Source organism: Anabrus simplex, chromosome 3 (genome assembly GCF_040414725.1).
Source record: "Anabrus simplex isolate iqAnaSimp1 chromosome 3, ASM4041472v1, whole genome shotgun sequence".
In the NCBI taxonomy this organism is placed as follows: Eukaryota; Metazoa; Arthropoda; class Insecta; order Orthoptera; family Tettigoniidae; genus Anabrus; species Anabrus simplex.
Window position 1 is genome coordinate 354,654,735 of NC_090267.1, and position 18,643 is coordinate 354,673,377.

At 36.9% G+C, this 18,643-nt stretch overlaps 1 protein-coding gene across 3 annotated transcripts in view; it reads left to right on the plus strand.

The window, feature by feature from the left end:
• Window positions 1-18,643, plus strand: part of LOC136866366 (uncharacterized) — a 130,788-nt gene that overhangs the window by 98,539 nt on the left and 13,606 nt on the right. For all 3 annotated transcript variants that reach the window (XM_067143241.2, XM_068226716.1, XM_067143240.2), the window contains exon 6: window positions 8,337-8,543. In XM_067143241.2, coding sequence (XP_066999342.2) covers window positions 8,337-8,543 — 207 coding nt within the window. The remainder of the gene's footprint in view (window positions 1-8,336; window positions 8,544-18,643) is intronic.

Genomic DNA, 18,643 nt, shown 5'->3' on the forward strand with positions numbered 1-18,643 from the left:
CTCGGACAACTCTATAGAATGTTCCTCCAACTTAAATCCTGCTGGTAAGTTCCTCTTCAATGGAGCCTGTTGCTGATATGCTTCCTAAATATTTGAATTTGTTGGACATCTTGAGTTGTTTACCTTCTATTTCAATGTAACCTTCAGGTGACATATAGTAGGTTCGAATCCCACTATCGGCAGCCCTGAATATGGTTTTCCGTGGTTTCCCATTTTCACACCAGGCAAATGCTGGGGCTGTACCATAATTAAGGCCACGGTCGCTTCCTTCCAACTCCTAGGCCTTTCCTATCCCATCGTCGCCATAAGATCTATCTGAGTCGGTGCGACGTAAAGCCCCTAGCAAAAAAAAAAAAAAAAAATTCTCGGCATAACCAACACTTAACTTTTTTCCTTTCTGAATCTTAGGCCGTACCCTTTAGCTGTTACTGTCCATGCATTGATCTGATCATGAAGTTCCTCCTTAGAATCTCCCCATATACAGATGTCATCAGCAAATAGCATGACTTTCATTTTGTTCTCACCAACGTTTAGGCATACTTGTTGTTGAATCACATTCATCACAGTAATGAAGAGAAGAGGTGACAGAACTCCACCTTGTCTTAGGCCCGTAGTTATTGTACTGTAAAGTGTTCCATCATTCCTGATGGTGTTTTGACGCGACTACTGATGACTTCATATAAATTCTCAATTCGTTTTATTATGTCGTCATTGATTCCACTGTTTCTCAGCACTTCCCAGTCTTTGTCCCTGCTTACAGCATCAAAGGCCTTTTTGATATCCAGGAAGGCCAGCCAAAGGACCTTATTTTCATAATACTTCTCCATTGGCTGGCACAGATATTAGATCAACTGTTGATCTGCCTTTACGGAATCCATATTGTTCCTCTGATAACTTAAATTCTATCAATGGTCTTATTTTCCTTTCTAAAATCCTTTCATACAGCTTTCCCACTTTGGAAGTTAATGTAATTCCTCTGTAATTGGAACATTTCTTCCTGTCTCCTTTCTTAAAGAGTGGAATGATGATACCTTTTTTCCAATCTGCTGGTATCTGCCCATCCTTCCTGATCTTGTGAAAAAGTCTATACATCCATTCCTGCATCACCCATAGACTTGATAATTTCACCACACATTTCATCAATGCCTGGAGATTTTCCTGTTTTGATGTATTTCCATGCGCATTCTATATCATTCCATGTCAGATCTGTTATAGTGTCTTCCATCCTTCCATCATTAACTAATCTATCTAATGGATATTCCTTCACTGTTGTAATTGATTGAGTTTTATTTGGTTTAATTGCCAGTTTGGAATTATCATTGGATTAAGCTGAGGATTAGTTAGATGTCCATGGTACATGTATCAGTTCTGGATGGTCATATGGCATTATTGCTAACAAATAGCAATAGAGATATTTGAATGTATGTTGATGAATAGATTCTTAAAGTAATTCTCTGATATAAAAGTTTGGAATTTTCTATTTTATGATATTACAGCTTATGACATTCCAAAAAATCAATTTTTCAAAATATTTTTTTATTTTATGCTCCTGTCCTTTAGGAACATTTTGGTGAAAAAAAATGTGTGAAGTGCCACAGTGCCACGCCCCCATGTACTCTTTCCCTTTCATTTAAAATAATACACATAAGAATACCTTACCACCTGCAGTAATGGAGGCAATCAAGCCTGTATTTAAAAGGTTAGTTGCAACGGAACTGCTGTCAAGATGTGTGGGATCAAACACTCAAAATGCAAATGAGTCTTTGAACTCAAAAATGTGGAAAATTTGCCCTAAAACTGGCTTTTGTGGGAAGAATATGGTGAAAATTGCTACAAATGATGCAACTATCACATTCAATGATGGCATGAAGAGTAGGCTGCTTGTTCTGAAAGCATTACGGGTAGAACCTGGAACATTTCGTGAACTTGCTCTACGTAATGAAGATGAAACAAGAGTAGTGACGGCAGAGAAAAGGAAATGTCAAGCAACAAAAGAGGCAGGAAAAAGCAAGAAGAGGCTCAGACTGGAAGAAACTGCACAGAAATCAGAAGTTGAAGGCACAACAGCACAACTTATGCTGCAGGGGCATTTTAACTTCAGTAGCAAGGTTAATGGTATGTAAGATTTATGCACACATCTTTATTGCTCATTTTCTCAGAGTTGTGTTTTTGACATCCATTTTAATGACAACTCAAAAACTAATTGACATGCACTAATGAAATGTTTTGTGTGCATTTCTGTTTACTATATCTACAAAATGATGTAAATTCATGTCTCTCTCTAAGATAGTTTCTTTTAAAACAAAATGTAGCAAAAATATTGTAAAATTTTGACATTTTTTTAATACGTGCATTTCTAGAGGGATACATTTGCAATAAAATACAATTAACAGAACCTAAAAATGTTTAAAATTATGGGAGTTATCACTAAAACGCTGCAGCCTTGTATGATGAACTACCATTTTGAATTTTGAAAAAAAATACACAAATTATTTTTTAAGATGATGGTAATGTTGTTTTGCATATAAAATAATGTCAGTGCTTCATGTGCACAAAATTTCATTGCTGTAACTGTTGTGGTTTTGAAGGGGAAAAAAATTTATAATTAAAATTTTACCATGGTAACCTGTTACATGTAATTAATCTCATAATGGGACCGTATTGAGGACAATATATTAAAATTATAAAATCCTTTTAATCACAACCACCTACTCAATACATTATATTACTCATTGAATTATAAAACAATCATGAGGTGTCTTAAATAAAGGAACATGTTTCGTTCGACATAGCGAACATCATCAGCCTTAATTTACAAGGATTAGGTCAGGGCCCTGAACTGAATGATAAAAATTATTAAAAAGGTGACAATACCATAATAAAAAGTAAAATGATAACATTAAACATGAAATTATAACGATATGTACAGATTAACAGCAAGAATGCAGAGGAATACTTTGAATGATGGTAGTCTATAGAGTTAAAACAAACATGAGGTTGTAAAAGTAAAAAGATACAGATGTAGTAGATCCCAAATTATAAGTCAATGTGTGAAGCGTGGACCAATCGCCGACCATGGAGCTCCTAATTGAGCAAACCAAAAGTTAAAATAGAGTCTACTGAACAGCGCGAGCCAAGCTGAGTCAGTCAAAAGGCGCAAAGCGACGAAGCTAAGGTTGAAATGACGTAAACTTCAGTAGTTAGGAATTCTGTAGGAGAGCCAACACAATGCCAGAAGGAAATACAGGTTGAACTAGTCCGTATTTACACGCTAGCAGTAGAATTAAACTTATACAACGTAGGACACCAATGTGGACTCGTTAAGTAACTATAACTTGAAAGTAGGGAGAGTTCCAGCAAACCAGATTGAATGGAGCAGATTATGGCACAATTGGAGTTAGAAATCTGAAAAGAAAGAAAAGGGAGGAAATATAAAAATATGTTATAATGAAAAAAAGGTTAGTAAAAGTTAGACGGAGGCTTACCCTTGGGACTAGTGTGAGGTGTTCACTAACGTTGGCTGCGCGAATCAAACTGGCGAGTAACCTTATTGCTGCTTCTAGTATTGTATGTATGTATACGTAGAGGCGGGGAGTGAGTCATGTGAGGAGGAGGGGTGACCGATTCCTTAGGCGGGTCGGGTAATCGTGGAGGGGGTGTCGCATGAGAGGGCAGTAGAGTAGTAGTTGTTGTATTATTAACAGTTGTATAATTAAAGATTCTCGTAAAGTTATTATTATTTATATTGAAAAGAGAGAGTAGTTCTGGAATTTTCTCGATTATTGGACTTTTAATTTCTGAAGTATCATTTAAATTTTGATGCCCGTTGAAATGCTGGTCTAGGAATATGTAAATGTTCTCAAACTCTGTCATAAGTTTACTTTTATTGACGTATTTCAAGATTTGAAGGTCTTTTTCAATTGTAGTAAAACTGTGGCCAGTCTCTTCCATATGGGTGCTCATGGCGGAATACTTTTTATGTTTCGAAGCGTTGTAATGTTCAAGGTATCTGGTCAAAAAGCTACGTCCAGTCTGTCCGATGTAGGAGAATCCACAATGGGTGCATTTAAGCCTATAGATACCAGAGTTCGAGAATTTATTGTGATTAATGTTAACTATATTTGAATTGAAAAATATGTTACGGTTCGTATATCGGGTTCTATAAGCGATATTAATATCGTATTTCTTTAGAGGGTTAGTAACTTGAAATAGGCCTGGATTTGTGTAGGTGAAGGGAGCATATTTCGTTTTTTTAGGCTTGTCTGGAATCAATTTTGTTGCAGTTTTTAATTTTATCTTGTTAATGATTTTATTAATCATTAAGGGGTTATAGCCGTTAATTCTGGCTAAATCCTTAATATAGTTTAGTTCTTTTTTGCGATTATCAGTTGTCAGCGGGATTTTTAATGCTCTATAGACAAGACTAAAAAATGCAGCCTGTTTATGAGATTGCGGATGTAAGGAATCGTTTCTTATAGTGATGGGGGCACAAGAAGGCTTTCTAAATATTTGAAAAATGAACTTATTATTCTCTCTTGAAATGTTTAAATCCAAAAAGTTTAGAGAACCATTGATCTCATCTTCCTTAGTGAATTTGACATCATTGTCAAGCTCATTAAGGGATGTTAGCACACTGTGACTATCGTTTTTCTGTGTATCTATAATGGCAAAAGCTTTGCCTAAAATCCATAAAAAAAAAGACGTACCTATACGCCCTATCATCAACTGCATGAACAGCCCTTCTTACAAAGTTTCAAAATTTTTGCATAATTTTCTCAGTAAACACTTTAAATTCAATAATACAGCCTATATAAGAAATTCCGTTGAATTTTGTGAAAAATTATCGAAATTCAATCTTGAGCATAATCATATAATGGTATCCTATGATATTACCAATATGTATTCCAATATTCCGGTAAGCAAAACTGTCAAGATTATTAAATCAAACCTTTTAAAACACAGTAACCTTAGCAAATGCGAAATAGATAATTTCATCAGTCTGTTAGAATTTGTACTTAATAACAACTATTTCACCTTCAATAATAGAATATATCATCAAAAGGGCCTAGCAATGGGTGACCCGATCTCGGGCATTCTAGCTAATATCTTTATGGATGATTTGGAAAATAACAAAATAATCAATAATATTAATGGTCTTCAATTATGGTTAAGGTATGTTGATGACACTTTTGCCATTATAGATACACAGAAAAACGATAGTCACAGTGTGCTAACATCCCTTAATGAGCTTGACAATGATGTCAAATTCACTAAGGAAGATGAGATCAATGGTTCTCTAAACTTTTTGGATTTAAACATTTCAAGAGAGAATAATAAGTTCATTTTTCAAATATTTAGAAAGCCTTCTTGTGCCCCCATCACTATAAGAAACGATTCCTTACATCCGCAATCTCATAAACAGGCTGCATTTTTTAGTCTTGTCTATAGAGCATTAAAAATCCCGCTGACAACTGATAATCGCAAAAAAGAACTAAACTATATTAAGGATTTAGCCAGAATTAACGGCTATAACCCCTTAATGATTAATAAAATCATTAACAAGATAAAATTAAAAACTGCAACAAAATTGATTCTAGACAAGCCTAAAAAAACGAAATATGCTCCCTTCACCTACACAAATCCAGGCCTATTTCAAGTTACTAACCCTCTAAAGAAATACGATATTAATATCGCTTATAGAACCCGATATACGAACCGTAACATATTTTTCAATTCAAATATAGTTAACATTAATCACAATAAATTCTCGAACTCTGGTATCTATAGGCTTAAATGCACCCATTGTGGATTCTCCTACATCGGACAGACTGGACGTAGCTTTTTGACCAGATACCTTGAACATTACAACGCTTCGAAACATAAAAAGTATTCCGCCATGAGCACCCATATGGAAGAGACTGGCCACAGTTTTACTACAATTGAAAAAGACCTTCAAATCTTGAAATACGTCAATAAAAGTAAACTTATGACAGAGTTTGAGAACATTTACATATTCCTAGACCAGCATTTCAACGGGCATCAAAATTTAAATGATACTTCAGAAATTAAAAGTCCAATAATCGAGAAAATTCCAGAACTACTCTCTCTTTTCAATATAAATAATAATAACTTTACGAGAATCTTTAATTATACAACTGTTAATAATACAACAACTACTACTCTACTGCCCTCTCATGCGACACCCCCTCCACGATTACCCGACCCGCCTAAGGAATCGGTCACCCCTCCTCCTCACATGACTCACTCCCCGCCTCTACGTATACATACATACAATACTAGAAGCAGCAATAAGGTTACTCGCCAGTTTGATTCGCGCAGCCAACGTTAGTGAACACCTCACACTAGTCCCAAGGGTAAGCCTCCGTCTAACTTTTACTAACCTTTTTTTCATTATAACATATTTTTATATTTCCTCCCTTTTCTTTCTTTTCAGATTTCTAACTCCAATTGTGCCATAATCTGCTCCATTCAATCTGGTTTGCTGGAACTCTCCCTACTTTCAAGTTATAGTTACTTAACGAGTCCACATTGGTGTCCTACGTTGTATAAGTTTAATTCTACTGCTAGCGTGTAAATACGGACTAGTTCAACCTGTATTTCCTTCTGGCATTGTGTTGGCTCTCCTACAGAATTCCTAACTACTGAAGTTTACGTCATTTCAACCTTAGCTTCGTCGCTTTGCGCCTTTTGACTGACTCAGCTTGGCTCGCGCTGTTCAGTAGACTCTATTTTAACTTTTGGTTTGCTCAATTAGGAGCTCCATGGTCGGCGATTGGTCCACGCTTCACACATTGACTTATAATTTGGGATCTACTACATCTGTATCTTTTTACTTTTACAACCTCATGTTTGTTTTAACTCTATAGACTACCATCATTCAAAGTATTCCTCTGCATTCTTGCTGTTAATCTGTACATATCGTTATAATTTCATGTTTAATGTTATCATTTTACTTTTTATTATGGTATTGTCACCTTTTTAATAATTTTTATCATTCAGTTCAGGGCCCTGACCTAATCCTTGTAAATTAAGGCTGATGATGTTCGCTATGTCGAACGAAACATGTTCCTTTATTTAAGACACCTCATGATTGTTTTATAATTCAATGAGTAATATAATGTATTGAGTAGGTGGTTGTGATTAAAAGGATTTTATAATTTTAATATGGTAACCTGTACCAGGCCCCTTAAGTAATTCAGACATATCTTTTTTAGGCAGTTGAATATTCAAGAAGCCAAAGTTATTGTAGGATAATTTTTTACTTGATTCTTTTCTACTTGCTCTTACAACAAAAGTTGCTCAATATGTAAAGCAGTACATTTTTTTATTTTCAAGACTTATTTCACTGAAAAATATTTTAAATACTATTATAAATTCATGTGCCATGGACACGTACTATAATTCTTTGTGGAGTTCAATGTTTTGCCAATGCAGAGCAAGTGAATGTATGCATTATCTGCACCAGCTTCTGTCTTATTGACAGCAGTGTTCTTACTCCATTAATAATAACCTCACCACCACCTAACTTTGTCCCCACTGAGTGCATCTTTAACACAGTTTGTTATTAGATGCCTTGCAAACTTTGGAAACATTGGCTGTGAATATGAAGTACAGTAAACTCTTGATTTAATGGACTAAGGAGTTTAGGGTTGACTATAAAATCGAATGTCTGTTATATCATGAATTTGAAGAATTGCATAAACAATGAAAAACTTTCAATGGTGTTAATATACATTAATGGCAATAGTTTTATATGCATATCATTTTATAGTGGACTTGGCTTGGAAAAATATTCATATTTCAGTTGCTTTCCACTTCTGTACTGATTCTTGATAATTATTGATGGAAATTACTGAGAATGTTCATGATAAACAGCCCCTCTGGATCTGATTGGGCACCTATGAGCATGATAATATTGTCCATGTGTTGTCCAACTGCTGGTAGTATCAGACCACCATCCAACAATTAAATTTTAAATATTTTCATTATCTGTATTTATTTGTCAAATTATGTCCATTAAATCTGAAGTCTGTTGAGGGTTTACTATATGTCTGTAGATGATTTTCAGGTGAGGAAGTTCAGAGCAAAGCACCTGGTGAATCTCATTCAATATCAAGTCTAAATGAACACTAGAAACATTATACAGTATGTCACAAAGAACAATTGGACTTTCAAAAAATTGGAATTTCAAAAATAAGTAGTGATGTGGTGAGGATTATTGGCTTAACTGTCTCTCGGTTTTTGTGAAATAAGGATATTTCTCTTGTACTTTTATGAAAGAATTTTATTTTTAAAAATTGTTTCCTATTTTACAGGTGAATGATGTAGTGTATATTACTAAGAAAATAAATGCAGAATGGTTACATGGTCGTATAAATCAACGAGAAGGCATGTTTCCTGCTAACTTCATAAGAATTGTAGTTCCTTTGCCATCTAAGGAAGATGATACTGAGTCAGCAGTGCCTACTGTCACAGCTTTGTACCCATTCTCTGCAGAAAGTTGGGATGACCTTGATTTTCCAGTAAGTCTTGACATGTTTTTCAACATTACTTGCCAAATACAAATACTGATACTTTTAAATTCATGCTTCTTGAAACAGATATAATAAGAAATTCTTGCATTAAAGTCTCCTTTCAGTTTGGTTCACAGTAGCGCTGTGTCTATTCCTTGTCCAGTATTTATGAATAAAAATTATGCTATAAGGATCTGGTAATGTGTTTATGTTCAAACCCAGAGTGATCTCTCAACTCTTACTGTCTTTTATTTTTGTTTACATACATCTTTCAAATATAATCTGTTTTGAAGCACTATAGGGTCTCTCTTATAAACCCAGACTGAGCTCACAGTGTTTGTACTCTGCGCTACAGCAGCTGCCTCAGCCAACTTACGTCGTGCACGGCTGCTTTAAGCGTGTATACAATCTTACATGAAATTTTACCTTATAAAAGATGCTGAAAGTGCCATCCTTCATAATGAGGGACTTCATAAACACTATTAGGATTTTCTGCACGTCAGTAGCAAGAGTTATGACTGTTCACATAGCCATAAAGATGAAATCAGGCCTCATCCCAAAAGAACACAAGCTGTGGGTCGAATAAACTATAATTCAGTGATGCAAGATACCGCTCACAATATCTCACTCATGTGGCTGGATCAGGAGGTTTCAAACACTGGGCCCGCGTAAACCAGTACGGTTTGATGTGCAACAGCTTTGTAGCTCTGTATGCAGAAGAAACCAAAACCCCTACTTTTTGTGCTAATTTTGTGAGTGATTTATTCGGTGACTGTTCAAGATTCTCACCAATGTCATCTAGCTTTTTCTCTTTGTTTTGAGCACTGAGCCAGTAGTTTCAAATTTATTTACATTTCGTGAGTCTGTGCTAAATGAATGCATCACGTACCCGTCGAGCCAACTTGTACTTAAAATAACTTTAGTTAAATTAATAAACTTCATTGTTTGTCCGTATTGAACCAAGATTACAACTTTCATTATAATTTGGGTCCACCTTATTCAATACATAAAAATTGTTGCGTAGATTTAATTACAACATATATTTCAATCAGTACTAGTTTTGACGCCCCTCTGCGTCATCATCAGCTGATAGAAGTTTATAGAAAAATTTATAATCATATAAGTTTATAAATGTCAAATTGATCACAATTTAAGACCATATTAACAACATGAAACTGTGTTAAAAATATACTGTCTCTAATTTCATATTTTCTACAAGTCCAAGATTTGCGAGTCTTATGCCATAAACTGATAGAAACATACGCAAACCGGTTTGCTCACTTATGATATAAAGTGGATTTAAAATAACAACAAAATAAAATAGAATAGTCTTGAAGCACTATGTGCTTTATTTATCGCACTTCTTAAATCTTGACATAATATCGTAGTATAAATAATTCAATAAAAACTACAGTGTCCCTGTAATGGAGCAATCCTAATGAGGTGGAAACGAGCAATAAGTTCTTTGAGATGTTACCAAGAACAACGTTCCCAGTTCATTGCGGACCTGTAATAATAAGATTGTAATAAACTATCACTTCACCGAAGAGGCAAGATATAAAATTTTGTCTTATAACATAATTGTTTTTACGTGATTCACCTCAAAAGGTCGCTGTCCATGCGAAGCGCAGTGAAGCACAGCAAGCAGTGTTGTGATAAAAATCGAGTGTCCAAGGTTGACAATATTATAGGGAAGGATCCACCTTTCAATACTCCGTAGTAAGTTGAACTAAAAAGTAGTTACAACCTGTTTATTGGGACCGGTTTCAACACATTTCAAGTGTCATCATCAGCCAATTAGCGAAGATCTTAAAACAACTAATATATTGAACACAGGCAAAAAATTAACATTGTATCATATCGTAGCAATTCAGTTAATGTTCAAAACACAATAATCACAGTCAAGAGAGTAAACAGAACATCACTATCTTGCGCCGAAAACAAATATAGTTGAAGTTCATAATCAGGTCAAGTATGCACTTATGTAAAGTCGTTGCTAAGCAGGTCTTGTAGGCATTTGTTTCTCCGGCCGAAGAGTAAAAGGTGACGTGAATGAAGTCTTAGGAAAACAGTGTAGGATTTAATTTCGTCAAATTCAAAGTGGATATATAGGTTTTAAAATAATTTAAAACGTTAAGAAAGGAATAAAGCCAAATAAAAATATATTTAAAAATAGGAAGAAATAATGAAAGAAATACGAGGTTCAACTCGAAACAACTTGCCGTAGTAATTGATAAAGAAATGATAAATAGAGAAAGGGGGTGGGGAACGTTTATTAGAGGGTGGTGGTGGTGGTGGTGGTGGTGGTTATTGTTATTAGAGGAAATACAATTGGGCAACAATCCTTTATATAACACTAATTCGAGGAAAAAAAACGAAGAGAACCGACACTTCGAAAAATGAAGATATCGGTTAAAGGAAGACAAGGGCCACGAAGGGCGTGAAAATGAAAGACTCCCTAGCCCTCGCAAACCTAATAGCATTGGGGTCGGAAAAGGACAAGAGTTGACCAAGGGAGGTCGGACAGGATAGATGAAAGTGAGGACCCTGGCACAAGTAAGTGGAAGCAATGCCAGGACTCAGCTAAGGGCCCCGTGGTCGCCAACCCACGCTCCGAAGTTCAGAGCCCCTTGGGGGGGAGGAGGGGGGAGAACTAAGGAGGATCAAGGGGGGTGTTGCGGAAGGGGGAAGTGGCATGAGAGGGTATTGTGTAAATTGTGAAAGATTGATTCCTTATTCGTTGACTTCAGGTTATTTAAAAAGGAGATGAGAAAATCGAAAAGGGCATTGGGTTTCTCAGAAATATCATTCAGATTAAGATTTGGATTGAAAAACTGGTCAAGGTGTATAAAACAGTTTTCGGTGATGTCTAGGAATGGGCCTTTATTTAGAGTGCTGAGAATTTCAATATCCTGGTTTATTGTAGTGAAAGCATGTTTTGTGTCATGTATATGTTGTCCCACTGCCGAAAATCTGTTGTGCTTTATTGCATTAACGTGTTCAAAGTACCTAATTTTGAAGTTGCGACCAGTTTGACCTATGTAAGAAGAATTACAGTTGTGGCATTTAAAACGGCCACGGGGCCCTTAGCTGAGTCCTGGCATTGCTTCCACTTACCTGTGCCAGGCTCCTCACTTTCATCTATCTGTCCGACCTCCCTTGGTCAACTCTTGTTCTTTTCCGACCCCGACGCTTTTAGGTTTGCGAGGGCTAGGGAGTCTTTCATTTTCACGCCCTTCGTGGCCCTTGTCTTCCTTTGGCTGATATCTTCATTTTTTGAAATATCGGATCCCTTCCATTTTTCATTCCTTCCCACCCTCCATCCCCCAGGGGCTCTGAACTTCGGAGCGTGGGTTGGCGACCACGGGGCCCTTAGCTGAGTCCTGCCATGGCTTCCACTTACTTGTGCCAGGCTCCTCACTTTCATCTATCCTGTCCGACCTCCCTTGGTCAACTCTTGTTCCTTTCCGACCCCGACGCTATTAGGTTTCTGAGGGCTAGGGAGTCTTTCATTTTCACGCCCTTCGTGGCCCTTGTCTTCCTTTGGCCGATATCTTCATTTTTCGAAGTATCGGATCCCTTCCATTTTTTTCTTTCCTTCCCACCCTCCATCTTCCAGGGGCTCTGAACTTCGGAGCGTGGGTTGGCGACCACGGGGCCCTTAGCTGAGTCCTGGCATTGCTTCCACTTACTTGTACCAGACTCCTCACTTTCATCTATCCTGTCCGACCTCCCTTGGTCAACTCTTGTTCTTTTCTGGCCCCGATGCTATTAGGTTTGCGAGGGCTAGGGAGTTTTTCATTTTCACGCCCTTCGTGGCCCTTGTCTTCCTTTAACCGATATCTTCATTTTTCGAAGTGTCGGTTCTCTTCGTCTTTTTTCCGCAAATTAGTGTTATATAAAGGATTGTTGCCCAATTGTATTTCCTCTAATAACAATAACCACCACCACCACCACCACCACCACCACCACCACCACCACCACCATCACCACCCTCTAATAAACGTTCCCCACCCCCTTTCTCTATTTATCATTTCTTTATCAATTACTACGGCAAGTTGTTTCGAGTTGAACCTCGTATTTCTTTCATTATTTCTTCCTATTTTTTAATATATTTTTATTTGGCTTTATTCCTTTTTTAACATTTTAAATTATTTTAAAACCTATATATCCACTTTGAATTTGACGAAATTAAATCCTACACTGTTTTCCTAAGACTTCATTCACGTCACCTTTTACTCTTCGGCCGGAGAAACAAATGCCTACAAGACCTGCCTAGCAACGACTTTACATAAGTGCATACTTGACCTGATTATGAACTTCAACTATATTTGTTTTCGGCGCAAGATAGTGATGTTCTGTTTACTCTCTTGACTGTGATTATTGTGTTTTGAACATTAACTGAATTGCTACGATATGATGCAATGTTAATTTTTTGCCTGTGTTCAATATATTAGTTGTTTTAAGATCTTCGCTAATTGGCTGATGATGACACTTGAAATGTGTTAAAACCGGTCCCAATAAACAGGTTGTAACTACTTTTTAGTTCAACTTACTACGGAGTATTGAAAGGTGGATCCTTCCCTATAATATTGTACATCTTCTTATTTCTCTATTCAATATGGAACAATCATGAAGTTTTTAACTTTAAATGTCCAAGGTTGGTTGAGATTGAAGAGGGGAAGTAGGGGAAAGTGGGAGGAGCAACTGAAGAACGGCAATTTGCTGGAGCTCTGGAGGGCGTGGTCGTAAGAAGCAATTAGCAAAGCTATTACGCATAATATGAAACACCGAACTATTGACCGGGACAGGTACGTTTTTAAAAAACGCAATAAGGAAATCAAATAGAATACGGTATTTTATTTTTCAGAAATCTCATTTAAATTAAGGTTTGGATTAAAATACTGTTCCAGGTGTGTATAGCAACACTCCGTAACATCCAGCAAACTTCCTTTTGCTAAGTTCTCCAAGACCTCAATGTCCTATTTTATAGATGTGAATTTATGCTTTAGATCGTGGATATGCTGGCCTCCCGCGGAAAACCTGTTACATTTTATGGCATTAGTATGTTCTGTATATCTAATTTTAAAGTTTCATCCTGTTTGACCTAGATATGTGCTAGATAATAATAATACAGTTGTATTGCATAACTCAGTCAATAGATCCAACCCATATTCCAAATCGGGTGTGTATAGATTTAAATGTAACGACGGTGGGTGCACTTATGGTTTTAAATTGTGATTAAGTTGACGTTGATAAACTTATATGATTGTCAATTTTTCTACAAACTTCTATCAGCTGATGATGACGCAGAGGGGCGTCGAAACTAGTACTGATTGAAATATATGTTGAAATTAAATCTACGCAACAATTTTTATGTATTGAATAAGATGGAACCAAAATATGATGTTGCAATGATAACTGTCTCACCATGTTTACAGCTGAGATTCGGACTGGTTATTGTTGCTAGGTCGAACACGTGCACACTCCTTGCAAGGTCAAGAACTATGCGTGCACCTCCCATACAGCTTCTTAGGTCTCTGAGAGTAGAAACGCTGGTGGGTAGTCTGGGTTTATTAGAGAGACTCTGTATTTCTTAAGATATGTATGAAATCTGATTATATACTGTGTGATTTAGTTATATTTTGATCCTGACAGATTCTTTTTAAATCATTTTGTCTTATAATCTTCATTTAACACTTGGATGTGTAGTTGGTGAAAGTACAGTACTTTCGCACAGTTGCCTCTTCCCCTATTTAACGTACTGTTCTTTTCCCATTTTGAAACTACTGTAGGTGGTGATATTTAATGTGTTTCTATCCCTTCATGACGTCACACTCCTCCTAATGGCAGTTACGTAGTTTAAATGTACATTTACGCTCAGATCTTGAATGTATAGTCAGGCGAGAAGTTATAATAAAACAGTAACTGCCTATCTTGATTTGATTATCAGAAAAAATGCTTCCTGTGAAATCAACAGTTCTTTTGTTTTGTAATTTCTGAAAAGGCATGTGAAGCAGAGCCCGTACTTGTTAAATTCAAAATCACTTTGGATTGTAACATTGTAGAGTAAGTAGGAGGTTTTGAGTAATTTTTCTTTCCATTAAATATTAATGAATTTAATCCTCAGTGCTGGGGACTTAGTACTACTGGGTGAAAAATGATTATCAAAATTTCTCCATTCTGCAGTTTAATTGTAGTCGTTTTATTTGGGGAATTGGTTTAAACCTAGTGATTTGTGTTCTTGGTTGTCAGTATTCACAGGTGTATTAGACCACCACTACCACCACCACGTAGGTTCTTCTTTGATAATATTCCCAATTCCTGCAGTAATATTCCTCTGCAGTTCCTTTATAATGTGAGAATTATTCCTATAAATTTTATTTTTTTAAAGAGTTTTCCACAAATAAAAGTCTCGCACAGCAATAGAGGGGCCATAATTCTCTAGAAAAACCCTGCCAGCAAAAAATATGTTTTTGCTATCTAAGGAATCATCGTCAGTGTGGACTGAAGCAGAATCTTGTTGGAAATACCTCTTGTTACATCATTTGACGTTTAAAAAAAGGAAAGGCACTGGATATATTTGTACGGTACGCCTATCTGTGTCCATTTACTCTATTATTAAAAAACAATTGGTCCTATTGTTTGTCTTGCAGTTAGAGCACACCATACAACTATTTTTTCATCATGTAATAGTAATAGAACTTAATTAGTTAATCAGGGATTATCTGTGCTTCAGTATCTATTGTTGTATGAAGCTATGTGACCATGCAAATGAAACCATCGCTCATCAGAAAAAGTGATCAAATGTGAATCAGCAATGCCATCAACAATGGCATCACTTGTTTTTTCATCATCATGGGACCGTAATTCATGCACTAGTCACTCTATAAGGTTTCAGGTTAATAAATTTGGCACCCATATGGACGGAGGCTTTTGAAACACCAACTTCTTGCATTACATGTCATGGACTGTGCAAACAATGCACTAATCAGAACTTTTCATTTTGGCTTAGGAATTTTAGCATTCAGCAATCCTGTTGTTCTTAGTTTATCAACAGTTTCTGCGCGAGTCTGTTTTTACATATGTGCTGTACACAAAGAGTCTTTACTACTACTACTACTACTACTACTACCTGCATCTCACAAGATGCCGCGGCAGCTTGTAGGTACGGCATGAGTAACAGATACTATACTAAGCTACAAACAGTAGTCGTGATAAACAGTGCGAGCTCTCTGAAAGAAATGCATATTCATTATTAAACTGTTCATTATGCAATACTTACAGTAAATGTCGTTATTAGGAAGCAGATTTTTATGTGCTAAAAATGTAAAAAATATTTATTTTTTGTGCTGAAAAACTTTAAAATATGTGATAACAAATTAAAATTATTTTCCTTTAAATATCACATAACTACTCGCGCTCAAGAAGTAAATAAGTATAACGTTTTGTATTAGCATATGGTGCTACCAAACGTGCTCCTTAAGGCAAATTGGTGTCTGTGTATGGAAACGTGCAGTGTGGCATATTAATTTTTGATATGCCAGAGTAGATATTATGATTTTTTTTTTAAAGGTAATGTTTTGTTTAAATATGGCAAAAGCAACCTATCATCTTTGAAAAAAATGGTACCTCGTACTCACCCATCACACGCTGGAATATTAGTTACTAGAAGTAGTGTCAGAATTGCAGTGAACAACAAAGGTCATCTCCAAATTGTCCATCACAAATGCATGCCGATTATCTCTAAAGAATGCCTTATACTGCAAAAACGATCACTCCGCATCACAGGAAGTCAGACGTGCATAGATAAAGAGAGGAATGTCATCAACACTAACGCCATCAATTTCGCCAACATGAGCACCCTCTAATACATTAGAAATTTGGCACATTGTTTGAAATCCTCTGTTTTTCCTGAACAAATTTTGATATTTGACCTTTAACAGTTCCTGTATCTGCGAAGCCGGGAGTGAATCTAATTTATTTTCAACAGCGCGCACTTCCTTTACTGTTTCGGACAACAGGTTAGTGGATTTTTCAAGTATGTCTATAGTTGTACACAAGAAGGTTAGATTGGTAGATATAAATGCCAAATCATTTTTAATAATAATAATAATGCTATTTGCTTTATGTCCCACTAACTACTTTTCCAGTTTTCGGAGACGCCAAGGTGCCGGAATTTAGTCCTGCAGGAGTTCTTTTACGTGCCATTATATCTACCGACACGGGGTTGGTGTATTTGAGCACCTTCAGATACCACCGGACTAAGCCAGGATCGAACCTGCCAAGTTGGGATCAGAAGGCCAGCGCCTCAACCGTCTGAGCCACTCAGCCCGGCAAATCATTTTTTCAAAGAACTGTCTTTCAGTATCTCTTGAAGAATCTCAATTGACGATGTGTCGTTTTTATCTAGTGCATTCACAATGGATGCAAAACTTATGAAATTGTGTGCGTAGTATACCACAGCGCTAAGCCAGGTACCCCACCGCGTAACAATAGGCGAATTACAGAAGAAGAATGCAGAGAAGTCTCAGTCATAATAATTCAGAATATTGTCCTATAACTATGTGTTTATGAATAATGTGTAAAAAATTATATTTTTTTCATTTGGAGATATTTTTGGCCGAGCAAAGTGTATGCTTGCATACCTGAATAGAAAGAGCTTCAGAAGTGGTCTTACTTTTGGCCGTCTTTGATCGTCTTTGTTCCTCACATGATCTGTCTGACTCGTTGGCTGAATGGTCAGTGTACTGGCCTTCGGTTCAGAGGGTCCCAGGTTCGATTCCCGGCTGGGTCGGGGATTTTAACCTTCATTGGTTAATTCCAATGGCCTGGGGACTGGGTGTTTGTGCTGTCCCCAACATCCCTGCAACACACACACCACATATAACACTATCCTCCACAACAATAACAATAACCCTCATCGGAGGGTCTGGCCTTACAAGGGCTGCACTCGGCTAGAAATAGCCACACGAAATATAAAAAAACATGATCCGTCTTATGTACATTGGTTGGTGGCTTGTGTAGCAGGAACTTGGCAAGAACATGATGAGGACCGGCACAGGAACTCTTGTTTTTATGTTTGGATAGCAAGAAGTTGTGGGTGTAGTGCCATAATTGAGTGTGTCTTTCTGCCATGTAAAGCGTATTGGAGAGAAAGTGTGAACAAGAAATGATTTCTGGTGCAACAGGAAGCATGCATTAATGGGGTAACATATATATTGATGTAACCAAGAAGCCGAAAATTACCCAGAAATTCAAGGAAGTGTATACTGCGTTGTTCTTCGAAAGCTGTTCCTCACATATTTTGTAATGTGTGTTCCCATCATTTTTACATTGCATATTATGGATGAGATGATTGCCAGAAACATGCAACTACTAAAATGCATAGAGATGCTGTGAAGGTGAGGGACGCGAACATGGATTTTACGTTGTAGTTCAGTTTGATTCCAAAACAGCTCTGTTCTCTCCATATATCTCGACACTACTGCAATAATTTTTTTGCACGTTACTTGCACATATTCTTTCATTTATTTTCCAAATCCTTTCTGTTGCATTACTTTGCATACATTTGCTCTGGGTACACTATCGTATTCCTTTTCTAAATCAAGGAATGTCATCATGTCTACTTGTATTCCCAGCACCGGGCGAGTTGGCCGTGCGTGTAGAGGCGCGCGGCTGTGAGCTTGCATCCGGGAGATAGTAGGTTCGAATCCCACTATCGGCAGCCCTGAAAATGGTTTTCCGTGGTTTCCCATTTTCACACCAGGCAAATGCTGGGGCTGTACCTTAATTAAGGCCACGGCCGCTTCCTTCCAACTCCTAGGCCTTTCCTATCCCATCGTCGCCATAAGACCTATCTGTGTCGGTGCGACGTAAAGCCCCTAGCAAAAAATGTATTCCCAGTTGATTTTTTTTTTTTTTTCTTTCTTTCATTAACTGCCTCATACTGAAGATGGGGTCTGCTGTTGATCTTCCATTTTGAAAACCACATTGCTCTTCTTGTAATTGCCATTCCATCTTTCTTATCATTCTCTTTTCTAGTACCCTTTCAACTATTTTTGCTACCCAAGATTAGTGTAATTCCTTGATAACTATCATGTATATTC